This window comes from Olea europaea, chromosome 19, assembly GCF_002742605.1.
Source record: "Olea europaea var. sylvestris chromosome 19, O_europaea_v1, whole genome shotgun sequence".
Taxonomy (NCBI): domain Eukaryota; kingdom Viridiplantae; phylum Streptophyta; class Magnoliopsida; order Lamiales; family Oleaceae; genus Olea; species Olea europaea.
In genome coordinates this window covers 6,223,335-6,240,849 of record NC_036255.1, presented here as the reverse complement: position 1 = coordinate 6,240,849, position 17,515 = coordinate 6,223,335, and the positions used below count along the sequence as shown (strand labels likewise).

General features: G+C 34.3%; 1 protein-coding gene across 1 annotated transcript; it reads left to right on the top strand.

Moving 5' to 3' along the window:
- Window positions 1-13,941: 13,941 nt before the first annotated feature.
- LOC111368263 (MOB kinase activator-like 1A) lies at window positions 13,942-16,925 on the top strand. Its single transcript, XM_022989503.1, has 7 exons — window positions 13,942-13,967; window positions 14,416-14,464; window positions 14,737-14,845; window positions 15,530-15,623; window positions 15,956-16,089; window positions 16,173-16,336; window positions 16,845-16,925. Exons 1-7 carry the CDS (start codon window positions 13,942-13,944, stop codon window positions 16,923-16,925), a joined length of 657 nt encoding a protein of 218 aa, XP_022845271.1.
- The last annotated feature ends 590 nt before the right edge of the window (window positions 16,926-17,515 follow it).

Sequence of the window (17,515 nt, the reverse complement as noted above, 5' to 3'; positions counted from 1 at the left end):
TCATGTGGCAGAAGCGGAAGGAGGAATTGGCTACAATTCTTTGTCAAATTTTTCAGTGAGACCTCTTAACACCCACTTTGCACGGGATTCGAAGGCACAAAAAGCCACGAGAACTGGAGGATGAAAAATCTTGCAACCTAATCCATGATTTTCTCATGACAAGAACAAAAAAAATTGTAACAAAATAAAAACAAAAATTTGCCACTTGCCAGAGAATGAAAATTTGCAAGTTTAACCCAAAACCAAGTTAAACCTGCTCTGATACCATGTTAAGAATAATAATAGAAATTTTATTATTGATGGTTTTATGATTATTACAATGTAGAGAAAGTCCTATTTATAGGGTTACAAATAATTGGAAAAGGAAATAACGTAAAAGGAAAAATTACACAATCAATGACTAAGGTAAATAATCCTACACTAAAAGAAAACATAATTCTAAATAATCTTTCTATTTTTAACAACAATATACTAAATGCCCACTTAGCTGTTTTCATATTGCACATGCTCTTGAGTGTGGGAGGGCCTTTTTTGGTTCTTGAGACCAATTTCACATTCCCGTTCATAGAAAAGCGGCTGTACCGTAGTAGGCATGGGCCAACTTTCCTTATATGATACAAACTTTATTGGAACTCAAATTGGATGCATTTCTTGACCTAATTTTATAATCTATAAGGGCAAAACATTGAGGAATATCGGTGTGCCACCTCTCATATGAATTCACAACATAAAATCTTTTAAGAACAAGGGGTAAATTCATCATAAGATGGATAGGAAAACAAATCTAGCAAGGAATCCAAATCAAGAAATATCAAGAATTTGAAGAATCAATCTTGAAATTGAAGATCAAGAACAATAATTAGATTTCCCTTCTCATTCTTGTATTTATAAATTCTGGGTGATGATTTTTCCAATTCAATTGTTGTTTTTATCTTTAAAAAACATGCAAAGCTATATTTCTTTTGTGTTAGGATGAAGATAAACCTTATTATTATTATTATTATTATTATTATTATTATTATTATTATTATTATTATTATTATTATTATTTTTAATTTATAATTATTATTTATAATTTACTTTTAGCTCAAAGACCAAGTAGGTTAGTTAATTTGTGTTCTTGACTGATCTTGTATGCTTTGTTAAATTATTTAATTGCTTGATCACTAATTAGGAAATTAGCTTCTTGTTGTAGTGATGGGAGACTCGCAAGAGGACTAAAATTTTGCAATTTTAGTGCACGTTGTTAGGAATGACACGCGTAGTGCATGTTCAACCATATAGAAAATGGTATGATTTAATACTTTGCTTTGCATATAAATTTGAACTAGAAATAGGATCAGATCGTTAACTTACCTCAACAAGGATATTTAAATAAAACTGAACTATGGATTGTCATGAATGCACAAATCACACTCAACTACATATGTCGAGAATTAGAAATAAGATGATAAAAGGCAAATTCTTAATTCCTTCACATTCATCCCATATTTTTGTTAATCATAATGTTATATAACTAGTATATTAATTTAGAAAAAATAAAATGTATCACTTTTGTTACTTTACATTTGAATTTGATAACTCATTAATACAATTAACTTTAATGTTTATTCCCTGTGGAATGACACTTTTAACTTATTACATTATTATTTGTCAATGATCTTGTATACTAGCGAATCTTGCATAAATAAGTTTTTGGCACCGTTGATGGAGAATAAAGTTTTTAAATTGAACTTATTTTTTCATAATTGGATTCAAAATTTTTATTTGTTTTTGTTATTTTTAGCTACCCAGCTACCCACCGCTATTATGATCTCTCTTGAATAAGTTATTTTATGTTATATGTATATGGTCTAATGGTTCACTAAATTTTCTGTAGTTTTTTGTGCATTTCAGGGATATTTATCTTACAGGGCACTAAAGATCGAGTTGCATGTACGTTTGTTTTGGTTACTGTACTTAGAGAGGAAGGTGGCCCTGAATTTATAACATATATATGTTTAAAAAAAAATTGTTGATTTTCAGGTTGATTTCGTCCATATTAGTATGAAAACACTTTCAAAAATTTAAAATTCATTATTTTCATAGTAAGTCAAAGGTAGACTCGATGGTAGGTTCGATGCTTAGCTGGCATTCACCATTGCATGTGACCATACACGAGCATTAGGGTAATGCGGGAAGGGAATGGGAAACTCATGTGAGCTTATAAATGCGATGACCCAACCAGTCAAGTGGCAGTTTAATAGATTCTTTCCAATCACTTTCAAGAATGATGACGTTCATGCTACAAAAAATAGTGAACGAAGAAGAAAGTTTGAGGCATAACATATTAGAGGCCTATAACGACCTGTCCTCTATATCCAAACCGTTAACTTATGTAACATCCATATAGGGAGAACATCATACCTCTCACGAATTTCTATTGCGTCCTCAGGATTCGAATCCTTGACTTGTGCCTTATGAGAGACTTGAGTAGAATCCTAGTAATGCTCGGATCTCTAGGGACTCGATACATTGCTAAAATCTTAAATTTTTAAAATTCTACCTAGATTGTTCATAATATCCGGAAATTAACTTGGAGCAGAAGCTTTAGGGCTTCAGGGATCAGTTACAGACTGAAGAAAAGTTTAAACACATAAACTAAGATTTTTACATGGATAGCTTTCAGGGAAAAAATTCGATCGGCAACCAAAAGTAATCCAATGTTTACAAATCTTAAACTATAATTATATTACAGGTTAAAATTTTGTTTGCAAATTTAATCGAAAGATGGGTCAAAATCATTTTCAAATTCGGACCTATTTCTTCTCGGCTACCTTCTGGTAGCCCTCAAAAAGAGCCCATAACTTGAGTTTTACACAATCAAAATCTATGATTCCAAATCCAAGAGATAAGAAACCTATATGGTTACGTTTTCAAATTCCAAGTATTTTGTTCAAGGCAAATTTTTAAACGTAGGGGCAGAAATTGAAAATAGTTAAACATTAGTCCTGCAACTCAAATAAACTAAATAATCACAATAAAATATTGTATCCACCTTGAACCAATTTCCATCAAACAGTTGGTGTTTAAACTTTCAAAAACACTAAATTAAAATTTTCTCCGAAGTTTAAATAATGGTTCGAACAAAACATGACTTAAATGATGATTTTGGAGCTCACATCAAAGCACCACCGCTCTCGTTCACGCCTCCATCAATCGCATTAATCTGAAATTCTTAGGGGGTTGAGTATTTCAAAGAAGCACTCAACAGATTTGTACACACGTTAAATCCAAACATATCATACTTCAAACATATGTTTATGTCATTTAAACTTTTTACTGAATAAGTATATTGATCATCAGGTCATGTACCAACATTTGGTGACTACTATTCCACCAATTTCATATATCAGGTGCACTACTATGCCATCATTTCATATTTAAACTATAAGGAGTCTCATATAACATGAAATCACAATTATAAATGCTGAAACATAACATGAATTGAAATAAAAAGGGGGTCTCAATCTACCTCTTTCAAAATAAATCTTAGGGGTTTGTGTACTGTGTGTTTCTCGTTTACTTGAATTTCAATTTTGATCTATCTTTATGTATCTGTTGTTGCTGTGTTATCAAAGGAAAAGGGAAGGAATAAGTAAAATAACGTGAAGGTAGAATTTAGGCAGACGTGTATTTTAGATGGCAGGAGTCTTTAGCATTAATTCTAATGGCATTGGACTTCTGAAAAAATGGTTTATCCAGAATGGAATTAAAAATACTAATTAACTAACAAATTGTTTCAAATTCTCCAGTAACAAATTTGTTAGATTAGGATTTTAGGATGAATGAAAACTAACTCAAGATAATGGATAGTCTAATTCCTATCGGCTGAAAATCAAAGCTTTAAGGAATGAAATTCTTCCAAAATTCAAGAACCATAGTTTTTCTTTTACTTACTCTAACTTGGTTGTTCTTAATTAACTTATTCTCTAGCCTAATATACCTTATTAATTAAGACCTATCAAACGAGCCCAATACTACCATAGCAATTCTCACAACATCATTAATTTATTATTTAGTCTTGTGATATCGAGCATTCTATAAATCTAGAAATGTTAAATGAATCACGGCTTTTGCTAATACTAACTCTAATATGATTAGTGGACAAAACATAACTTAAAATTTTATTATAATTTGTCACAAAATATTTTGAAAGGGAAACATGTAATTAAAACATAGAATAAACTAAGTTAGCATACTTACATGACCACTTAAAAGAACATAAATTGGGAAAATTGTACCAGCTCGCATTTCTTCTTTCCAAAAATTTGGGAAAAACTATCGCTTTAAAATATGAAATCTTCTGATTGCTAAAAGGGTCTGGGTCTACTTCAATTGTGTCTCAGCAAGGCACTACAAAATTTTCCCAATTTATGTGCTTTAAGCGGTCATGTAAGTAAGTATGCTAGCTTAGTCTAGTCTGTGTTAATTACGTGTTTGCCTTTCAAAATATTTTGTGACAAATTATAATAAAATTTTAAGTTACGCCTAATAGTATTAGAGTTAGTATTTGCATAAGTACTGACTCAATTAAGATTTATAGTTTCTATCGAATGCTCGATATCGGAAGATTAATTATTAAATAATTGAAGTTGCGAGAATTACTATGACAATATTGGACTTGTTTGATAGGTCTTAATTAATCATGTATATTAGGCTCGAAAAGAAATTAATTCAAATAAGGACAACAAGTCAGAGTAAATAAAATAAAGACTATGGTTCTCGAATTTTTGAAGAATTTCATTCCTTCTGAATTTTGATTTTGAGCAAGCAGGAATTTACATATGATGCATATAAACTATCCGTTGTCTTGTGTTAGTTTTCATTCATCCTAATCTAAGAAATTTGTTAGTGGAGAGTTTTAAACAATTCAATTAATTGCATTCAAGGTAATCCATATTTTTTAAAAGTCCAATGCTATTAGTATTTATGCTGAAGACTCCTTTTATCTATAGCACACATCTGCCTAATTATACCTTCACATTATTTTACTTATTCCATCTCTTTTCCTTTGATAACTCAGCACAAATGACATATACACATCTATCAAATAGTTCATGTTAGGCAATTTTGTTGTCAAACGACCTCTCCGGGCGATGATGTAACCTCGGTTGTTTATTATCAATCGACCTCGGCCAAATGATTGATTAGTACATCGACACAATTATCGAGATAACACAATCCACTTTATTATGGACCGTTCGAAGCAACCTATTTTTATAGTGTTGCTCACGGTTCTCGCTCCATTCCTTGGAAGGCTATATTATTATTGTTGAAGCCCACTTAATTGAGTCGAGCCTCGTTTGTTGGTCCACCACTTAACCCTAACGTAACTTACCTATTTGGACATTTTACTTGGCATATAATCCCTCTCTTGTCTCGGCCTCCATAGAGTGCAATTTTCCCTTTCTCTTTGTGAGTCTCCCTCTCGGCCTCTCCTTTCTCCCTCACTGTGACCTTAGTGGTTAACCTTTTGTGGGCACATTATTGTGTTTCTCCTTCTCCAATTGGTAGCAACCGGAGTGGGGGCGGCAAGTGGTGGTGTTGGAGTTGTCTCAACGGTGTTAGTGTCGATATTGTGGTAATCTGAACCCGGTTTTGCACGTGGTGGCGGTGGAAATCAACCCTACTGTTCACGAATTAAAATTCAAGTAAAGGAAAAACAAATGGAGCACAAACCCTAAGATTTATTTCAAAAGAGGTAGACTCAGACCCCCTTTATTTCAATTTGTGTTATGTTTCAACTTGTATAGTTATGATTTTATGCTATATGAGACTCCTTATGGGGTTCAAATATGAACTGGTGTAGTGCACCAGACATGTGATATTGGTGGTGTAGTAGTACACCAAATGTTGGTATGTCACTTTATTATTGAAATGCATATTCTGTAAAAGTTTAAATGACTTGAGTATATGCGTAAAGTATGATATATTTTAATTTAATGTGCATATGAGTCTATTAAGTGTTTCTGTGAAAGACTCATTCCCTTTAACAATTTCAAATCAATGCGATCAATGGCGGTGTGGAGGAGTGCAGTGGCGTTTTGATGTTAACTCTAAAAATCATCGTTTAAGTCATGCTTGTTCAAACCATTATTTAAACTTCTAGAATATTTTCATTCAGTGATTTTGAAATATTAAAGATTGAATTGTTTGGTGGATTTGGTTCTAGGTGGATACGATATTTAATTGTGGTGTATTTAGTTCATTTGGGTTACAAGACTATTGTTTAAATATTTTCAGTTTCTGCCCTTAAGATGAAAAATTCACCTCCACCAAACTACTTCAAAATTTTGAGATGATTCCAGTTGGAGAAGGTAGTCATATGGGTTATCTATCTCTTGGTATTGGACTAATGGATTTTGATTGTGTAAACTTCAAGTTATGGATGTTTTCCAGAAGGCTGCCAGAAGGTATCTGAAAACAAATAGATCAGACTTTGAAAACTATTTTGACCCCATCTATCAATTAAATTTGCCTATAAAATTTTAACCTGTAATTCTCAAATGTGTAATGTGATTAGAGTTTAAATTTTGTAAACTTTGGATTTCATTTGGCTGCTGATCGAATTTTTTTAAGAAAGCTGTTCAAACTAAAAATCAATGTTTTTGTACTGAAAGTATTCTTTTGTTTTGCAACCGATCCCTGAAGCCTTAAGGCTTATGGTCCAATTTAATTTCCACATTTCATGAACAATCTAGGTAGGATTTTGCAAGTTTAAGATTTTATTAATGTCAAGAGTCCTTAGAGCTCTGGGCTTTAAAGCCCCCTTTTTTTTTTTTTTGCAATTACCCAAGCATCGTGGACATGCCGTTATATCATATGAACTATATTCTTTGAAAGAGCCTAATCCCATCTTATCCCTTACGAATTTCTATCAGATTGCTCAGGATTCAAACCCAAAATCTCTACCCTATGAAATAGTCAAACCGTTAACTTATGTATATCCTTTATGGGAGAGACTGAGCTCATATTATCCCTTATGGATTTTCTTTTGCATTCCTAGTATTCAAACACTTGACCACTCCTTAAGAGGGATAAAATGAGTCCAGCCACTCCCGGAGTAGAGAATGCTCAAGTTAACGGCTTGAGCACAGAGGTCAAGCTGTTACATAACCTGAACGGAAAAGTTTATTTAAATGTGTTTTAGGGATTACTTGAGATTCTTCCTAAAGGAAGACATCGTTGGTGAGTTTGTAATATAGGTTATTTATATGCATTGCAGAAGAATGGTTAAGTGTTTCAAGCTCGAAATGAAAAGTCTTTTTCGAGTTTGGAAATTGATTAATGAAAAAGGTATTGGATTACCCACTCACAGATGATGTGAGAGAGGCACACCATGTGGCATATCTCACTCAAGAGTAATGATGTGTGGCAAACTATTGAATGAAGCTAATGATGAGGAAGTGCATTTTGAACAAGAGAAGCGACGAAGCTGTTTATTTATCATGCTATCACAGGTAACCATAATTTGCCTTGCCCATTGGGGTCGAAACAAGGCAAAAAGGCAAAAGGTGGTGGAAAGGGCAATAAAGCATAGAAGGAAGCAAGGATCGACCAAATAAATATTCTTTAAGTAATTAGTCATTGTCTTGTGAGATCGATGCATGGACAACATGAACGATAAACATCAGCAATCATGCATCATGCAATTCTCTACTGTCATGTCAGCATGACTTGCCTAACATCTATATATACGAGATGTTCCCTTCATTTCACCAATTCTACAATCATCAACCATTTAAAAGCGTTCTCTTTATGAATATCTGTCTCTACATACCTTCTTAGCTAAATGACACTTCACAATCTTCAACAAGAAAGGAAGACATTCTATTCAAGAGCATCACATAAAAATCTTGTAAACCTCAACAAACATATCTTGTAGGAGAAAATTTGTCAAACTTTTATTTGCTTCAAGTTTTTGACTCACCCCAAACATGGAAAATCTTACAGCATCCGCAAATAGATAAATCATTTTATGGTAGCCAAATATTTTCTTTTATCATATGCTGCAATCGAATTACTTGTTTCATTATAATCGTTTGAAGTAATTTGACGATAGTTTTTTTAATCTTGGATAATTATTATGTCGGCGTGAATTGAGGAAAGATTGGAGGAATTATAGGAAATGAGATAGAAAGAAAAAATTTTCCTTACATAATAGCTTGATTGTAGGAATAAGATTTGTATATACAAGAATAGGAACTCTTCTTCTACCTATAAATTTGTAACACACGGCTACAAACAATATATAAGAAAATACAAATTTTCATTCTCTAACATGGTATCAGAGCCACATCCTAGGCATTATCATACCATAAACCTGGTCTTTCCTTACCTCTCCAATAATGTCAGACTCTGATGTAGAACAAAGAACTGGTGCATCTCAGTCTAATTCTATCTTCTCCAAACTTACAGCAAAAATGACTGAAGCTTTTACTAAGATCCAAACACCTACCTTGCCCATTGAACCTTCTGTTGCTCCAATTGGCATCAAGTTGGATGGCACCAACTTTGCTCTATGGTCCCAAGTTGTCGAGATGTATATCTTCGGTAAAGACAAGTTGGGATATATCAATGGAGATATTCAACAACTACCTTCGACAGATCCATCCTTTTGCAAATGGCATACAGACAATGCCATTGTCAAAGGTTGGCTAATTAACTCCATGGATTCCTCATTAATAGGGAATTTTATACGGTTTCCTACTTCCAAATTGGTGTGGGACTCCATTGCTACCACTTACTCTGATGGAATTGATACGTCTCAAGTTTATGATCTTAGACGTCATGTGACAAAGTTCGAACAAGCTGGAGGCTCTCTTGAGAAACACTACAATGACCTCCAAGGGTTATGGTATGAGATTGACTTCCGACGCGCTAATCCTATGGAGTGTGCAAGTGATATTAAGAAGTATAATACCATCCTTTAGGAAGATCGGGTTTATACTTTCTTGGATGGCCTTGATGATCGACTGGATAAAATACGAAGTGATGTGCTGCAGCTTCGCCCATCTCCTACTGTGGAGCAAGCTTATGCTCAAGTCCATTGCGAAGTAATTCACCAAGCTGTTATGATTATTGATGGTGCAGATGCGGTTCCTAGTGCTTTCTCCCCACCAAAGATCCTAGCGAGGTAGCCATAGTCACTACAGAGCCTCATCTACCCTTGACACCACAGGTTTCACCATTTTCGAACTCAGGTAATTGTGGTTGTGCCTATTATAGTTCATCTAATGATGCTGATCGTGGTGCATGGCTGTTGGACTCTGGTACCACTGACCATATGACATTCTCTGCTAAGGATTTTACACACACTTCGTTATCGAGAAGGACAAATATTGCGAATGCTAATGGTGATATCTCTCCTGTTACTGGTACTGGAACTGTGACATTGTTACCTACTTTACAACTGTATGATACATTACTTGTTCCATCATTATCTTATAGGCTCCTCTCTGTGAGTCAAGTAACATCTGATCTTAATTGTATGGTGCTAATGTACCCTAACTTTTGCCTTCTCTAGGACATTCTCACTAAGGAGATCATTGGGCGTGGTACTAAGAGAGGGTGGCTCTATATATTGATGATTTTAGTGTCGATCGAGCACATCATATGCAACATTCTCTTGGTACCAAAGAAAGGAAAATCTGGCTTTGGCATCGTCGATTAGGACATCTATCCTTCGCCCTACATGGAACACTTATTTCGGAATTTATTTTCTCAGGTGACACATTTTAATTTTCAATATGAAACTTGCATATTGGCAAAAAGTCATAGGGTGTCTTATCCCTTGAGCTTGAATAAGAAAATTACTCTTTTCGCATTGATCCACTCCAATGTGTGGGTCCTTCCTCAGTTACTACTGTATCCAGTTTCAAATGGTTCGTGCTATTTCTTGATGATTGTACCCGCATGACTTGGCTCTATTTGCTAAAACATAAAGCTGAAGTATTTGGTGTGTTTAAGGCATTTCATATTATGGTGCAAACATAGTTTTCATCTACGGTTCAGGTTCTTCGATCAGATAATGGTGATGAATATATTAATCACCAATTTCGTGATTATTTTTAGCAACATGGCATTATTCATGAGACTTCATGCCCCCAGACTCCTCAACAAAATAGTGTTGATGAGCGGAAAAATAGACATGTCCTTGAAACTGCCCAAGCTTTCTTAATTGGTGCCCATGCTCTTAATAGGTATTGGGCGGATGCGGTTACCACTATGGTACATCTCATAAATAGAATGCCCTCTAAGGTGTTAGGTTTCTAAACATCATTACAAGCCCTCTCTAGATATACCACTTTGCCCACAATATTGATGCTTCCACCTCGTGTATTTAGGTACGTAGCTTATGTCCATCTCCACAAGAACCAACAGACTAAGTTTGATTTGTTCTGTAGGTGCTTATTTTTGGGCTATGCAGTTCATCAAAAAGGCTATAGATACCACAATCCATCTTCTAATCGCACCTATGTTACCATCGATGTCACCTTTATGGAAAGCGAAACCTTCTTTCCACCCACTTCTCATCTTCAGGAGGAGATTGGACAAGAAGAACTGAATTGGATGAAATTAAATTGACCAAGCTTAACTGAAGCTCATGTGGAACCAATGTAATCAAAATATGTGCCTCCAGCTCCTGAACACGATGAATATGTGCATCTGGTTCTTTTAGCTCCTGAACACTATGAAGCTGATCAAAAAATTGCAATTTCTTTCCCCTCTATAGTACTCGAAGACCCAACTCCTAAGAATGATCTTGAGGTAATTCCTTTAAGACAAATATCACGAAATATGCTATTGGTTATATATTACCTTGCAGGCACAATCATGGCAAACCTCCAAGCTACTATTCACCAGAGAAAAGGAGATTAAGATACCCTATTGCCAATTATGTCTCCACAAAGGGATTGGCTGGACCTCTCAAGACCTTTATGAATAAAATTTCTATTTTTCATGTCCCAACAAGGGTGGAAGAAGCCTTGGAAGATCTGAAGTGGACTTAAGCAATCAAAGATGAAATGGAAAATTTAGTGAAAAACAAGACATGGAGCCTAGTGCTATTACCGGAAGGAAAGAAAACAGTTGGTTGCAAGTGGGTGTTTTCTATCAAACACAAAGCTAATGGATATATAGAAAGATACAAGGCAAGACTCGTGGCAGAAGGGTATACTCAGACATATGGTGTAGACTATCAAGAAACTTTCTCACCAGTAGCCAAATTAAATACTATTAGAGTATTGTTATCTATTGCAGCGAACTTAAATTGGCCACTCCACCAGTTTGATGTAAAAAATGCCTTTCTTCATGGCGATCTCGAAGAAGAGGTTTATATGGACATCCCACCAGGTTACTCACTGACCACGGAGAACTAATGAGGTGTGCAAGTTACAACAAGCCTTATATGGACTAAAGCAGTCACCGTGGGCTTGGTTTGGGCAATTTAGTTTGACAACGAAGAAGTATGGTTTCCAACAAAGCAATGCGATCATACATTATTTCTCAAAAATCGATACAGTAAGATAACAGCTTTAATTTTCTACGTCGACGATATGATCATTGTAGGAGGTGATAGTGAAGAAATATCACGACTTCAAAGGCGGTTGGCTAGTGAATTCGAAATGAAAAATCTAGGTAGACTCAAGTATTTTCTGGGAATAGAGATAACTAGATCAAACCAAGGCATCTTTTTGTGTCAAAGGAAATATGTCCTAGAGTTATTATCTGAGGTTGGCTTGTTAGAGTGCAAACCAGTGGATATCCCAATTGTATAGAATCACAAGCTCGGAATATATCCGGATCAGAAACTAACTGATAAGGGAAGATACCAATGACTAGTTGGGAAACTAATTTATCTCTCTCATACTCGTCCACATATTGCATATGCCATGAGTGTAGTGAGTCAATTTATGCATTGTCCAAGTGAGGAACACATGGACGCTGTAATTTGGATACTAAACTACTTAAAGTTCTCTCTAGGGAAAGGGCTTATGTTTTCTAAGAATGAACATTCGGGAGTTGAAGGCTACAGATGCAAACTGGTTTGGGAACATCATGGACTGTAAGTCGACTTTAGGGTATTTCACATTTGTTGGTGGAAATCTTGTTACATGGAGAAGTAAAAAACAAAATGTGGTGGCACTCTCTAGTGCAGAAGTAGAATTTCGTGTGATGGCCAATGGTCTATGTGAGCTTCTTTGGCTGAAAAACTTGCTAGCTGAGATTGGTTTTGCCCCCAAATCCAAAATGAACCTTTTTTGTGACAATAAAGCCGCCATAGATATTGCACACAATCCAATTCAGCATGATCGAATGAACCATGTGGAGGTAGATCGGCACTTCATCAAACATAACCTAGAGACTAAGACAATCCAGTTCCCATTTATCAAGTATGAGGACTAACTAGCAGACATACTTACCAAAGCCATGTCCAACAAAGATTTCTACAACACGCTGGTCAAGTTGCGCATAACAGATTTGTATACATCAACTTGAGGGGGAGTATCGACGAGAATTGAGGAAAGATTGGAGGAATTATAGGAAATGGGATAGAAAGAAAAATTTTTCCTTACATAGTAGCTTGATTGTAGGAATAACATTTGTATATACTAGAATAGGAACCCTTCTTCTACCTATAAATTTGTAACACACGGCTGTAAACAATATATAAGAAAATAGAGGTTTTCATTCTCTAACATATTAGTATATATAGTAATCATTTGAACTAAATGTACCATTTTGCTTTCTCTTATCAATATATCTTTAACCATAACTCCCTAATAGAATAGAAGAAGGTAATTTCATGGAATCGTTGATCTAATAAAAGGATTTAATTCTTGAAAACTATGAGGTAATCATATGATGGTAGCCCAATCATATTCCTTTAATCTAATTACCAGAACGATATTGAGCCTAGTCATTGTTCGAAATAAAGGTATCTTTATTATTATTATTCTTTTTGTCAAGATTTGTTTAACCTTAGCATTGGATTTATATTCATAAAGTCCCAAAGAAAGTTGCCCAACATCAATTGACCAATTTAGGCATCTTATTTATTTTCACTCAAATCATTTGAACTATCATGACCATAATTTTGAAAATCTTGGACAATTATTTGAATATCAATTAGATATTTAAATGAAAGGAACCTTTATGGTTTATTGGTCAAGATTTCTTTAATCTTAGCATTAGATTTACTTTTACAAAATCTCTTAAAAAAGAAAAGGTATTCGACCAAAATAAAAATTCTTAAACTTGGAATTAGATTTATATAATAGATATTACCCTGAAAGAGATAAAAGGCCAATTGACTAGTATTAGCCAATCACAAAATGCCACACTTCCAAATTTAGAAGTTAAATATTAGAATACCATCCAATAACTACCGATTTTTTATAATCCAAGAAAAAGGGAATTTAATAATTTTTTTTTATTAAAACCTCAGTACTGATAAGCTACATGTAAAGCCATACTTTTCGAAAAAATATACATCTTATAAGCTACATGTAAGCTCGTCCAAACAAGCACTAATGGTAGTTGAATAGGAAGAGGATGAGCCAGGTGGTATAGCAATGCAAGGAACTTGTCTGCCTCTGTACACTGCTTACATATGCATACCTATATTCATTTAACTGCATATGTATGTTATATGACTGTAGAGAGAGATTGTGTGTATCCATAGAGAGAGAGAGAGAGAGGTGAAGGAGTGTTTTTGTCGCGCTTCACCGCTTCATGACAGTCTGTCATACTCTCACCGCTCTCTATGTGAAAATATATATTCGCAGAAAAGCAACATGCATTTGCATGACTATTCAAATATATCTATTTAGAGGGTGAATAAGTTCACTAGACTAAGAAGTTTTCTTCAGATTTCGGTATTTTTTTCCCCCGAAGATGAGTCACTTTGGGTTTGGAAGCAGGTATGTGTGTGTGAGTGTGGATGTGTTCATTGATTTCATTGTGTTATTTTGTTCCTTAATGAATGCATGTGTATTTATCCATAAGTTGTAGATTTTGAAGTTCAATTTTTACCTGACTGTTATTCGGTGTTTTTATTATTATTATTATTATTATTTTTTTTTTTTTGTATCATGGAATAATCTTAGATCCGAAATAAGGGTTTTAAGAGTTTTAATGTTATTGGCAATTGGTTTTTGCACTGGTTTATATAAATGGATGATGAAATTATAATACATGAAATTTCAGTTTCAAGTTTGAAAGTATGCTCAGGTGAAAACGAAGGGACAAATTACTGTTCTGATGTTATAAGTTTCCTTTTTTTCTTTTCTTATTTATTTATTTTTTTTTATTTTTTTATTTTTTACATTTTGCTTTATTCTTAATGGTTTTCATCATAATTGACTGCAGAAGACTTAAAACATTTCGATCAAAGAAAGGTACTCCGTCAGGAAGTAAGGTTTGTTGTAATTATTAATGCTCACGCCTCAAAGGTGATCTCGCTGGTAATTTAGGTTGTGGCATCTTTCTATTTGAGTGGGGAAAACGTTTCACTGGGACGGCAGCCTAAGGGGGACTGCACATCTCATCTCCCTGAATTTGTGGGAACCAATTTATTATTTATCTAGAATATTTTCTGCAATCTTTAAATTGATCATCAATCGAAGTTCTAATTGATGCATATTATATGTTGAAGTAGGAAATAGAAATTAAGTATTTTAATTGATGCAGGGATTACAACTTCAGAAACACATAACTGCAACACTGAAGATTGTCAACTTAAGAGAAGCCGTGCAACTTCCCCTCGGAGAAGATGTTAATGAGTGGTTGGCTATAAATAGTAAGTCAATTCTTCATCTGCGTTCAGCCGATCATGCTGTCTTAATATAAATTTATTCAACTAGGAAGAAAAGAACTAATATTTGAGGATGGTAAAAATAGAAGAAGCAACTTATGAACTTCATAGTAAACCAACTACCAAAGAACTAAGATATTGTACGAATGATTAAAAAATTCACTTTGACTACTATATGAACTTCCTTTACCGTCAATTTCATATAAATGTAATTTTCCATTATGTTTTTAAAATAACTGACAAAAATCTTTCCAACATCTAGGACAAAAGTTACTGCCTATTGCTACTTGTACAGGTATCTTAATGCAATCCTCCTGCATGATTATTACATGTCAAGAGTAATTAAAACTTTTTTTTCCATTTTGCTGTAAGATTTATATCACATTCGCAGGTTTCCGCTTTGAGAAATCATTGTTTCGGTTGAATGAAACCATTTGCATTCAACATCAGGTTATTTATAGTTACAAGCATATGCGATCTTGGGGACTTTTTTTGTTGCATTCGTGTGTTTTTGATCTGAGAAATCATTGTTGCCATTTAATAAGAATGCCTGCATAAGTAATCTCATGGATATTGTGTCACCATAAGTTTCATACATATGTTGTACAACTTCGTAATAAATCAAAGCTTGTATCTCAACCTCTTGCCATTTGTCTTCCTTATCTGCAGCTGTTGACTTTTTTAATCAAGTGAGCATTCTCTATGCCACTCTCACAGAGTTCTGCACAGAATCAAGCTGTCCCATAATGTCAGCAGGGCCCAAGTATGTTTTTTAAGCTCCTTTTCATCAGTCTTTCGAGTCTGGTAATACATTTAATCCTCCTTAACATGCTATTCCACATTGCATCGCTTCAAGCGCCCTATTCTAATCTTTTAGATTCCTCATAAATGAATGACAGAGTGCGAAAGATATACAAATATTTGTAGACCCCTGGTTTAGCATGCATTTGATATACAAGTACTAGGAGATAGAAGTTTAGGATGTAAAAATTATGATGTGATAAATGCATTTTCTGATTATAAAGTGCCGACTATAAGTGGTGGTATGTATTGAATTTGTTGAATACTTTCCTCTACTAAAATTCGTTGTCGCAGGTATGAGTACAGATGGGCTGATGGAGTTAATATAAAGAAACCCATAGAGGTTTCTGCTCCAAAATATGTTGAATACTTAATGGGGTGGATTGAAACTCAGCTCGACGATGAGTTAATATTTCCACAGAACTTAGGTATATGGAACTTCACTATCTTTTTAACATTATGTTCTTGATCAACACATTATATCTGTAATTAACGATTTATTCTGACACAGGTGCTCCATTCCCTCCCAACTTTCACGATGTTGTTAAAATCATATCCAAAAGAATGTTTCGTGTGTATGCGCATATCTATCGCTCACATTTCCAGAAGATTGTGGCTCTTAAAGAAGAAGCTTATCTGAATACTTGCTTTAAGCATTTCGTTCTCTTCACTTCGGTAAGTATATCTTCTTCATCGCACTTTTTGTATACCTCCAAACTTTAATTGCTGCAAAAACCAGTCATTTTGAGAAAAATTCATCGGGTGGATGCATTTAGGTCATTTTTTGACATGTCAATTAAATCTTGTCGTGGATACAGCTGCACATGATTCATTGATCTTGCTCTTAGTCAGAGTAGGCTTAACAGCCATTAAGGGTCAGAAAGAGAACTTTTATGCTATGCGAGATAATATTAATTAATGTCGCATGTCATGTTAAAATAAGCATAAGATGTGGTTAATATTCTCTTGGTTACGCGCTTTTTTCTCTACATTTATTATTTGAACTTTGTTATTTGTACACTGATTTTTGATACTTTGATTGACATTTGCATTGAACTATTTAAAATTTAAACTGTCTAATAGGATAATGACACGTGACAAAGTGTAAACTAAAGTGTGTACCATAGTGTACATGTAGAAATGTTCTTATTATTTAATTTGTCAACTTGATCATCTTATGCAGGAATTTGGCCTGATAGACAAGAGAGAGCTTGCACCTGTTTCTGAGATTGTTGAGACTATTCTAGAAATTCTAGAAATCTAGGAGCCCATTCATTCTTTATTTATATATTAGCAAGATTATCTCAACATCCTTGAGCCCTTAAAAAGTCATCCAATCTCCTCAACCGATCTGAACTAGTTTTGAGGGCCGGGTGAAAACCAAAAAAAATGAACTTGTGGAGGATTACCTGCTTGTAAATTTTGAAGCTTAGTACCTAGTGAACCTTTGTCAGTACTGTCATGGATCTATTTTGAAGTGTAATGAAATTAACTTTTGTTCTTATTCTGTTTTAATGGGTAACTTGAAACATTTTAGCTATACTATCTTTACTTAATTGCTTGAGGGATACCAAATATCTGTCGAGCTTGCTTCTCTCCGCATGAAATTATTGTATAATAGAAAATTTTATATTCAACTGTTGTTTTTGTTTTGGTAACATTTATTTGTCTTCCCTAAATCTTTATTTTCTGTTACATGGTTACACAAAAATTTCTAATAGTCAAGTCAAAGAAAGAAGAAAGAGTAAAACAATTAGATGCAGTCATGGCTATTTTCGATTTGTTACATCTTTCATGCGGGTTGTGGCTGGCAAATTTTGGCACCTCAACCCCCATATGCAGTAAGAATCCTGT